General features: G+C 34.9%; 1 protein-coding gene across 3 annotated transcripts in view; it reads left to right on the forward strand.

The window, feature by feature from the left end:
* LOC136030256 (serine/threonine-protein kinase pakG-like) overlaps positions 1-5467 on the forward strand; it is a 166893-nt gene extending 161426 nt beyond the window's left edge. For all 3 annotated transcript variants that reach the window (XM_065709097.1, XM_065709098.1, XM_065709099.1), the window contains one exon: positions 714-5467. In XM_065709097.1, coding sequence (XP_065565169.1) covers positions 714-1147 — 434 coding nt within the window. In that variant the 3' untranslated portion in view covers positions 1148-5467. The remainder of the gene's footprint in view (positions 1-713) is intronic.
* Positions 5468-12274: the final 6807 nt, after the last annotated feature.

Below are 12274 nucleotides of genomic sequence, written 5' to 3' on the forward strand. Positions count from 1 at the left end.
TTTACTGGCTAATATTTTCTCCCAGTGTTGAATGCCAATCATCAAGTATTCTGCTTCTTAAGGTAATTTACGGGCTTTGGTTGTAGGTGGCAATATCGGAGACTTCAAACAATCGCGTTCGTTAAGATAACACAACAAAATTATCTTCGGATGGCTATCAATTACAATGTATAAGCAGTGCAGTTTCACTGTTGTAAGCAGAACAAAAGAATAAAGTTTTAGAGTTCCAGTTTCGAAGGTCAAATTTTCCATAATATAGTATTTATATAGTATAGTATAATATAGTATAGTATTATCTACTAAAGATTTAGACGAAAAAGCAATTACATGAACGGCTTTTAAATTCTTGTAGCTCTTCAAATTTGCCTATTTCTTGTTTTCTAATAAACACCTTTCTCTTAGCTACCAGAGCTCGATTTTCTTGATAATTCGTTTACGTAGTCTTAAAGCCACTGTACTTTATGTGCCTCATTCACCTTAAGGATGTCCCTCTGCTCATAAAGACATCAAACTTGTCTTTGTTCTTTGCTCTTTTTGTTCTTCTTTAATTAGGATGTTTAAGAAAAAAGAGCTGAAAAAGCAAGTGTCCTTCGCAAATAATTTTTTTCTTGAATTAATAGTATCACATAACGCAAGTTCTTAGCCCTAAAAACAACAATTTTTGTCTTTCCATACTGAAGATTTTTTTTATTTACAGAGAAATTTTTTTCTAGGTGAGACGGACATCCCTTGTGAAGTTTTTTCAGATGCATCAACAACAAACCCGAGTAATGATGCGACTTTTATCCCGCAACGACAAGCAAGGTCAGGGTCTGTATCTAGTGACACTGGTTGCAGCGAACTTTCAAGTGATGCACTTAGTGATCGTAGCAGCACTGCTTCCGTTTCAAACTGGGAAAACGGAGAAAAGAGACCGGAAACAAAAACTGCTGAGACGCAGACCAGCAGTCTTGAAGACATTATTGGAAGTGGTGATTGGCGAGTAAGGAACCGCTCAAACAGCGTACAGGCAGACTTGAGCTTTATAGCCCAGCCTTGGGGACGAGTGTGCACCGGCTCCGTTGCTCGAGCTTTTGAAAAGTTTGGCAGTAAAGAGTCAGATAGAAACCGTAGTTTTCGTATAAGAAGACAATCAACTATCCTGTAAAGTTCTCGGCATTGCCAGATTATAAGTGTCAGCAGAATATGTTTCTGATTTATGGCAAGCATGCAGCGCCAAAGGTTCATCAATGCAACCCTATTGTATAATAGAAACGTATACATTCTGTTATAAGAAATGGTAGTCTGATACTAACGAGATTTCATAGAATCCAGAAATAACAAAAATGCAGAAAATAAGTGGGCACTGAATTTCTGAAGGTAGAGATTTTAAAATGTCAAACCTAAATCTACAAGATTTAAAATTATATAATTTAATTTTTTAAATTTAAAATTGGTGAAGTGTAAGATTTAGGTTTTGCGGTGATTATTTATTGGCATGATAGTTAAATTTCCTCCTTCCTACAAGCAACCGTAAAATTGACAAATGGGATATTTCCAAGTTTATTTATTATGTGTTCAACTTACTTTTCTGTTGTTCTTATCTCTAACTAATCTAAGAGCCCGATCCATGCTATGTAATAAAACATAATCATCCACCTAGACTGTCAGACAGTAGGAAGGTCAAACTTCAGCATTCCAGAAAAGAAATATCCGCAATTTGAGTGAAAAAGCATCACAAACTCAAGACCAATTCTAACCAATAGTCATAGCAAGCCTATAACAAGGGGCTTTGTACAACAATCACTGATGTATCCCCCCAAAAGTGAAAATTACAAATAATGCATACATTTTGGATATTTAATGGCAATTAAATACTTTAATTGACTTAATAGGTGAGCCCCCTTTACAAGTCAGAAGTATGGATATGGCCTTAAATGGCAATATTCCTTATCTATGGAAAAAAAGAAAGTCTGTAAACAAGTATATGCTATTATTAAGTGGTTCGAATTCATTTTGGTATGCCGAGTTAATTTACGCTTCGTGATTGGAACTATGTGTTTTGTATTTGTTGTTTGGCTTCTTAAACTTTTGTTTGTTGTTATCCTCAGTACTTTTTTTGTAGCTCAGTTCGTATGTTTTTTGTCATTTACCAAAGCAATTTATTAATTTTATTACACATCCTTTTTTGCGTGCATATTATATTTACCTTATTTTTATCTACAAATCAACCGTCCAAAATCAGAAACATTAAGCGAAAATCTGTATTTTGAGCTAACACAGCGTGCAGATAAAAAATGTATAAGGAACGGGAAGTCTGTTATTCTGTCACCTGGAACGACGACATAGGGTGTGTTTGGCAGAGACACGTACGCAGAAAGACGCTTCAGCTCTGTTGGTCCTAAGAAACCTTCAGGTTTAGACAATTTTTGTTATTTTTCATATTCTGTATATTACTTCTTTATTTCTAGCACTCAAAGTTGGGCTCCTCCCTGAAACGTCTACCAGAAGCGAATCTTGTGTAACTCTCTGCTCTTGTACTTCCGATTATATAACCAAGAAATACGTCAGAGCCAGGAACTAAATATGACTGGGGTGGCTAGACACCGGTTTACATGCTGTGGGTGGCACATTGACCTTTAATAAGCTCGTGGAAATATATTGCCCGATCTTCTTTTTTACTATCGTCAAATATAAGGATTAGAGTATAAATGGAAACTAGAACACATACCTATAGCCGGTGGCATGTTGTTTTTGAGATCATACCCAAACGAGTAAGGGATCTCCAGGTTAGAATCCTCCCCCCCTCCCGAAATGAAAAGAAATATAGATTTGAAGGTGCTTTTCTGCACGGGAATCCTTCTTCAAAATTGACCCTCCCCCCTCTCCTTTGAATCATAATCCATTGTATAGCCCTGTCTCGACTTTATGCATATGTAAGTTCTGCCCATACTCAAAGGCGATGAACCAAAACTGACAATCGTGAATATTATGCAACCGTGTTTTGATTGTGAACAGCTAATCTAAATTGCCAAAATGTTGAAACTCTTTCTAAAAATGTACTAATCAAATACAAGTACACCGTCAAGAGTAGAATGTCAAATATTAATTATGTTCATGCAGTTCAAGAGATTTCAAAATTAATAAAAAGTCCTTTGTCTAATTACGACTTGCTAGTTATAGCTGTAATTAGCTTTGTACGTGACTTAATTCTGTCTCCTGGCTAATTAGTAGTTTCGCCGCCGCAGTTTGAGGCACGGCTTATGCAAGTTTTCTTGGTGTACCCATGGCGCCTAACCAAAGGCTTACTAGCATAAGAATGATGATACATTAAATGGCAAAAATACATGTCCAAAATAGATAAACAAAAAGTTGATTTTGGATAGCACACACGACTAGCATTCTAATGTCCTAAGGTGTGTAACTTTCCGTATAAATACGCGATTAGTCTTCTGGTTTTAACCTTTGTTTCTGCAACTATTTAGCCGTTTATTTGCATATCTGAGTATAAACAACATTCTTATCACACTATTGAAATAGATTATAGACCAAGCATTAAAAAAAAGAACCGTTTGTTAGGTTTAGTTTTTTTTTTTTACTCTTGCGATTTTCAAGAGCTAGAATATAATTTGTGAATATATCCTGTTTCCTTTTTGTTCATAATTTTCCAACAAAAAGGCATTTATTATTACCAGTAAAATGTTTTGTTAATGATAAGATTAAACGACGATATTTATCTTTTGATGTCAACTATGCTAGTGCTATTTAAAAAGAAATTGCAATTAGCTCAGTTTTTCTTCTTTTGCGTCGTTCATGGTTTTCACAAGAAATATAACATTTTGCGTTTGATTATGGAGTAGAGGGACCAGCCAGTAAATTTTTGTACTCTCAAAAATGTAATTTTGAAAACAATGATCACCAAAAGAATCCAATTTTTATGCAGATTCCAAATATACCAAAATTTTAAACTTCAGCTACTATCAAAATTCATTATAATGAAGTCATATTATGTCGGCTCAGATAGAGCCAAAATAGTAAAATATAAATAGAAAATATTTTTGGCTGGATATGGCCGATAAAAATGTACTTTTAAGACCCAAATTTTTTAGATGTTGTGAATAGTCTTACAGGTCCACATGGAAAATTAAACGGCCTAATTCCCCAAGTCTGGGGGAAACTTTACCCTAAAGAACGGGTTTGACAGCCTTTCTACCCCTCCCCAACCCTCCCTCCTCGGGGTTGAAACCAAAACTCAAAAGTAACTTTAAAGTATAAAAAGAAACACAAATTAGCCTAAGGATGCGGAAGATTTCATCGGAACGGTGTCAGAGTCGTTTCTAGGGTTGATGGCGCCCGTGAAAAATAAATTACAGCGCTCCCTCCCGATTCAAATATATGCAAAAAAGCTGAAAAAAATGAACATTTACCTAGCTGCGGCTCCCCCTAAGACCACGGTGCCCGGGGCAACTGTCCCGTTTGTTAGTTTTGCCTACTATTTATCCCGCTCGTCCTTTACTTAGATGTCCATTAACGTTTTGAAAATGCAAATTTTTTTTATGAATGGTTAAAGCTTCTGTTGAAGAGTTATGAAACATGACAAGTTTCACCGTGCAATTTCTCTATTCAGGGGACGCTTTTTCGAGCTGTAATTCTGCCAAATGTTCTGCGGCTAATGTCTTGTGATTTCAATACAAGATACAAGCTTCTTACATATTTATAATCAGTTTGGAACTTGGGTTGTTTTGGTTTGTGTTGTTTTCAATCTTTAGTCTTTAATTTTGATTACTGTGGACGAGTATCGCTCTTTGCTTACCGTTCATTACCCTAAATGATTCGTTTATTTTTAACAAATGTAAGAGTTTTTTTTTTTTTTTACTTTTGATCTTTTATGGAGACAACCATTAACCACACATTTATCATATTTTGTTTTGTGGTTGATTTACTTCATGTTCTTAAAAATATTCCCATTTGGAATGTTTGTTATTACTTTTATCATAATCTGAAAGTGTTTATGCAACATTCTATCCTGTATTAGATTTATTTAGGATGCTGCACATTAGATAGCTCACAGACGTACGCAGGAGGAGAATCTTCAATCTTCCACGTAAAAAAATCTCAAAATCTTTATGATTTGGCGAATAAATCTTAAATTGTCTAAGAAAATCGCCCATTTTTGTGCCACCCCTTCTCCTCCTCTCCTTTTGGCTCTCCAAAACACTCTGACGTTGCTCTTCTCCCATCTTAAACTAAACAGGATTTCTTTGCATGTTTAGGCAACACTGTCCTTTTAGATAGAAATGGTTAATTCGTCTCATTACATAATAATTGCTTTATTATCTGGTCAGTAATTTATTTATAAGAATTTAGGAATGTTTCATGTGCAATTCGATTTTAGTTTTTTAGTTTATTAACTTGTGTTGTGAGCGAATACTTGTCAACTTGTCGTGCATTTAGAGTTTCATTTTTAAATAAATTTCAAAGATCTAAATTATTGTATTTTATTCTGATAACCAGGAGGCAAAAGTAATTGAACTTTTTTGGAAGAAAATTAATAATTTTGTTCCTTCTTATAAACACGAAAAATTATAGGATTACTGCGAATCCCTGCAGAAATTTCAAGTTGAAAAGAATTTTCAAATAAAATGCGAAAGGAAGTTTTACATTGTGAACAATCTTGATAGATGAAACAGGCTATATCATGGGCCTTTTCACTTTAATATGTGCTCGTCAAATCGATATTCAGATCAGCAAGGAGGGCCCTTGTCCTTATCACTAATTCTAGGGATGATTTCCCTCTTAACCCCTCTTAATCTTATTTTCTATGCGGCTATGTATAAAAAAAAATAAAAGAAAACTCACTCAAATCCTTTTCAATCAATCAAAGCTAACATTCTTAAAATTTATGTTGAGGGAAGAACAGAAGAACTCATATTGGTCAGTTAGTCTTAGAAAATTCGAATTATTTTTCCTTTGCCAAGGCTTTGGCTTGCTAATCTACTGATTGATCATCGGAACAAAACGATAAATATGAGGGAAGACAATAGTGGTATTCAAAAACGTAGAAAGGTTTTAAATCCAGATTTAACCTTCTTTTTTTATGCCTCATTTGAAGGTCTAGAAATAAACAGTATAAGATTATAATTACCTCCTAAAAGAAGAAAATGAGCAATATAAAAATCCTGCGGCGAAGAAAAACTGTCCCTACCACTTTTTCACTTCCTTGATCTGTCTTTAGAAAAACATCAGTAGACAGCAGGCGGACTGAAAAGTATTATACATTTGCCTGAATTAACGCATTAGTGCTCAGTTCAAAAATTAAAAGGAAAAATAAAGGTTCATAAATTGAATCCCTGAACAAACCATTGCAAATCAGTAAAGCTTAAATAGCCTATTGTCATAATTAACGATTTTATTGCGTAAAACAGTGCAATTTGAAGTAATGAAAATATATATTTACGTAAACATCATTGTCTTATAGAGCCTAAATTGCAAGTAAGTTTAAGAATCTGAACGATTTCATTAAAATGAACACCTACAGAACCAGGAAGGCTGGGGCCCCATCCCCCCAGGATTCTTATTGATCCATCTTTCCCTTTTTCTTTTTTTACTTTTTTTAGTAAATATGTCAATTTGGTCAATTATTAGTACCTTTGTCACATTAGCCCATCCCCAAGATTTCGCTTATTGGTGCACTTGTCACATTGAGCCTCCCCCAAGATTTTTCTCTAGATCCGCCCCTGAAAATAAAAATCTGACTAGGTAATAATCAGAGAAGGGAGGTCACTATCTAGATTAAATTTCAAGCACATGAAATATATTACTACAAAATAAAACACTTGACCCTAGAAAAATAAATCAAGCGTTACTATCAGAAAAAGTAATTACCTCATATTTTTTCTTTTATTTTATTGATACACTTGAGAGCTACTCAATAAATTAAAATTTCACTGCAAATCTCTGTAGGGGTGCAATATTTCACAGTGAGAAAACGCCTACAAATATGGATCGAACCGCTTCTGATGGAAAACATTAAATAGAAAACACAGGAAGCAAGTCATCTTCCATAGTAACTGGTAGTCTAAAAGCATAAGTATGAATACAAGTACACATAGAAGGAATATTAACTTATGCTTGTTCCATATACAGGGTATCCACTGTGAAGTGCGGCAATTCAATGTCCCAGAAACCAAGTATTAAACAAACGGTATTTTCATTATTTATCTACCTGATCATGGGGAGTGGGAGTACTAGGATTAAAAAAAAAAAATCAAATGACAGCTCCATGAAAATGACTTGGAACTGCGATTAAAAAAAGCAGGTTTTGTCTTTAAAAAGCTTGTTTGGAAAGTGTTTTTATATCGCCAGACACATCACATTCTCTTGTCATCCGTCAAGTTTTGGGGTAGTATCCCAACTCTGTTTTCTAGTGGGGCCCTATCCTACTACTCCGAGGGGGCCATAGCCCATCATTCTGAGCGGGCCCATATCCAATTACTTTAAGTGGTCAGTGCTCCCACCATTCCTACGACTCTTTGGAGTTGCTAGTCCCTCGTATCCAGCTAAAAACTTCTAAGGAGAGTCTTAGCATTTTCCGAGAACAATATATTCTAGGTGAAACCATTCAATTGATGCGTGCGATCCCGTAATGTTGTCGCAATTTCCCGGTTAATAAGGAAATTCTTGGAAAGGCCTGCCAGATATTCTTTCTGAAACATCGCCACGAATCCAAGCGGCCAGTACCCCCCCCCCCCCCGATGGGTCAATCTGTACAAGCGGCCAGTACTCTCATTGTCTCAAACAAATATTTTGATATAAAAGAATGACTGTCCAAGTTATTTTCATAATATGAAGTGAGCTTAATCTACGAAGATGTCTAAAAGGAATCTTAAGAAGGACTCTAATATACAATAGGTTTGTGATCAATATATTTTCGTTGTATGCTAAGCGGATGGGGACTTTATCATTTACAGTTTCGGTTTATCGAATTGCGTTTACATTCCCCTTTACTCACCGATTGTATCTATAGCATCTGCAGTTTCAAAACCACAGCTCCCTACTAGCTACTCTTCAGCTATTGATTTCAGTGCGTATTTACCTCTTATTTTTTTTGTGTTTCTACATCATATATAATCATTATTTCTAAAAACACCCCTCCCTACTAGCTACTCTTAAACTTTTAAATTCAGTCTATCGATTATTATTGAACCCAAGCCTTAACATAATTTCGAGTAGAATATGTATTATGAGTACGACAGTGTACATCTCCTCATTAAGATATATTTTCTGGCTGTGGACAAGAAATGGATAAGCATAGTATCGCAATGAACATACTCTATACACCTCGGAGGGGGGTCAAATTTTAATGGGGGAAACTTTTGTTTACTGAAAATGTTCAACTTTTTTTTAATGTCTTAAGAATCACATTAAATATACGTATAACAAAAAAACTCACTTGAGATATTAAAAAAAATACAAAATGAGCATGTTATAAATATGTCAGTCGCGATCAGAAAAATAATGTTTATAGTTACTTTTTTTAACTGAAATTTTTCCATTTTTCAAAATCACATTAAATGTGTTTATAACACCTAAAATCGCTTGTGATATTATGAAAAATACAAAATGAGGACGTTATAAATATTTTAATCGTTATTTTTTCTCTCAGAAAAATAATATTTGTAGTTACGGTTTTTGGCAGTTTTTTTATTGAACTAAGAAATTGGAATTTTTTCAACATATTTTTGCCTTAAAATCACATTAAATATACATATGACAAAAAAATTACTTGTGATATTTAAAAAGTACAAAATAAATCATATAAGAATATCTATTTTGCTTATAGGAGTTTGATGTTTGGGCAGCATTTCCTTTAAGCGAGGAAGCAGAAGCACTACTTATAAAGTGTTCCGTTAGAAATAAAAAATGGTATATTTTTGTTAATAATTGGGAGCATGAAGCTCAAAGTATCTTCCTTGATTTAGAAATGCTCCCTTTCTAAATGCTTTTATACACTTTTTTTTCGATGGATAATTCCAAAGTGCATATTTTATCCAATTTTGTTCTTTTTTCTAAGTGTTTTTAAACGGTGATATTTTTCAAATTGATTAAAAATATTTTGTATTTATTGTAAAAATAAAAGAAAATATATTGAATGATAACATTGTATATAAACATTTTTGTTAATAGAAACATACGACTGGGTCTATTCTGGTGGAAGTTGAAGGTACTAACGGCACTGAAATCAACCTAAGAGTACCAACAGTTACGGCGAGTAAGGAGCGACATCAAAACTTAAAACAAACAGAAATTATTCTGTTTATGAAAGGGGTTGTCCCCTCCTCATGAAGATGAAATAAAAATGTCAGTTGTCACTTCGTCTTCATTTGGTCAAGGTGAAAATTCGCCATCAAGGCCAATATCATTTATTAAAGCATCTAAATAAATGTTGTAGGGGCTATAGTGTCACCATCTCCAAAACGGCCAGTCAACAGGTTATCGATGTAATTGTCTGCTTCATTGATATTACCAGACTCCTCATACTTTATATCATCATTTTGAGGTCTTTTTTGAGCGTGTTGATGAATCATTGGCCACGTGAATTTAACGATTATATCAAGGACAATCTCGAACAAGTGTACCGTATGAAAAGTGGTTTACGCAGACTACATTACATTTTAAATGCAACTGTGAAATACATTAAAGACAATAATATGAACCAGAATGTGAAAATAGTGCGATAAATATGTTATTATTGCATTTTTGTAAAAAGAATGTTTATAAGTTATAAAAAACAAAGTCTGAGATAGGTTAACAGGGTTTTTAATATAGTCTGAAAGAGATGAGCAGGGTTTTTTCCACAAGTCCACTTACAGATACACATACACACACATAGACAGACACACACAAGCACATACCCACACACAGATAGATGCACACAAAGACAACACGTAATTTTTTCTCTATGTGGCTGTCTCCGTGTTACTCTCTGGCTGATTATAAATAGTTCGTAGTTTATCACATGTTTTCAATTAGTATTATTTAGACATTGGAAGTATAAACACATGATTGGAATATATGAAACTGAATTTATTAACTTGAAACCATCGTCTTGTGGAGTTGTATTCGAATGTACACTTTTGCTACCGACTGAAGAGCATGAAGAAATTGACTGTTGTCACTGGAAAATGAATTATAATATGTTTGACCATAATAAAAGCTTGACGAGTACTACAATACGACCTTTGAACCGACACGGATTTTATGACCGATTGATTACACCTTATAATAAAAATGGTAAAGAACTGATTACAGCTCAGGAAAAATTTAGAGATATATGTAATTTTTTCGGAGTGGAAGCGCTGTATGTAAAGTATAGCGTGCCTGCTGGCACACTTTTGATACAAAACTGTGACACCAGAATTCCAATTTTCCATTTAGAAGAGTTTAAATGCCATGAATTTGAAGGGGCTTATCAGTGTCCTGAAGATAAGGTTAATTTCTTCTCACAGTGGACACCTGATTCTGGTATGTACATTCAATATAGTAAAACCCAGGGTATACCAATGGATCCTTGTTTTATGCATGTTTAAAAGTGAACTTAAAGCAGTAAACATCTCTAAGCTTAACGTTTCTTTATTTTTTAGGCCTGCTACCAGATGCAACCTACGTCTAGTTTCAAATTAAGCTATGATGGATGAAAATATTGAAACAGAATCATCTTTTTACTGTGATTGTATTCATCTATAAAGCCCATTATCATGATTTCATCAATACTTATTAGTCTAATGCAACCAATTTAGAACATGTGGACATTCGAATAGATGAGGCGAATCCGGTAGAGATGAGGAGAAAAATATTAAATGAAAGGAAATTAACTAGAATGAAGAGATACCCAGTTTTAGATTGCTCGAGTAAGAAACTAGCTAAACAAGGGGTGCCCTTACCTCACAATGAAAGATAAGCCATGACTTGGTGTCTTTCATTTCAATCAGTTTTCATTATATACCATCAAACAAATGTAAAATTGGTAATTAGAAAAATAGTGAGCAACAATCAAATCAAACTGTTGTCACAGGTAAATATAATAAGTAAGAATTACTGTATTTAAAAAAAAATCAACAGTTTGGCTGTCGAATTATTTCACTCATCACAGCAAGCTGAATTTATGTAGGCTGGAGCTCAGTATCAAAACTTCTGCTGGAAAAGCAAAAACACAATATTAAAACAAAAAATGAAAACGACTAATATTTCTTATGGAAGGGCAATACTCACTTTTCCTTATTAGTCAGTTTCGAGATTCAATTTCGTTTTTAACAACACCAAATAGGTCTTAAGCCATCTAAAAATCTAGCCTTCCAACTAGTATTCATAAAATTAAATTTACATCGACCCCATGTGATATAGATCCTGGGGTGTCAGAAAAGAAGAGAAAAAGCCCTATTAAACCTTGTCATAGTGAGGTTCTGTCTTTTTCCCAAGTTATTTGGTTAAATTGTCTTTTCTAACAGTTGGAAAAATAATTTCCTTAGGAAAATCGTGAAAACCACGAAAAAGATTAAAATTTAACTGAATACAGTTGGCGAGAAAAAAAATATCTAAATTGTAGTAAATCGTTCCAGATTTCATCGATTTTTTAAATGTAGTACAGATCTAAAGAGGAGACATAAATATGCCAGATCTGATTTTATAATTGACTTACTTGACTTAATGCTCCTGTTGAAATGCTTCCGGCGTCGAGAGGGATGCTACATGGTGCCTCCATTTGGACTAGTCTCTTACAAGGATGTGAACATCCTCCTGAATATTTGCCACGACTAAGAAGGCACCTGTCGTGTCCTTCCATCTGGTTGGGGGACGACCTCTTGGGTGTTTTCCGCCGTGCAGCACGGGATCAAAGTCAAAAATCGTTCGTAAGGTAGTGGCGAGGGGCATGCGAAGGAGATGTCCGTACAAGCGTAGTGCTCGTTGGGCGAGTTGGACTAAGAAGGGCTTTTGAGCAGTTAACACCAGGAGGTTGTCGTGGCCAACAAAATCGTGCCAGTGTAGTCCTTCAATGCGGCAAAGATGTTTTTTTGGGCTATATTTACGGTGCTAAGCACAGGCTGAGTGGCTGGCGAGGTTTCGGCTCCGTAAAGAAGCACGGATTCCACGGAAGCATTGTATATGCGCATCTTGGTCCTACGGCTGATAGAAGGTTTCCTCCAAAGGGCACTTACTCTTCCCGCTACTGCTGAGACTTTGGCAATTCGGTGCATTAGATCTTTGAGGATTGATCCGTCATTTGAGAGGAGAGAGC

Source organism: Artemia franciscana, chromosome 8 (assembly GCF_032884065.1).
Source record: "Artemia franciscana chromosome 8, ASM3288406v1, whole genome shotgun sequence".
Taxonomy (NCBI): Eukaryota; Metazoa; Arthropoda; class Branchiopoda; order Anostraca; family Artemiidae; genus Artemia; species Artemia franciscana.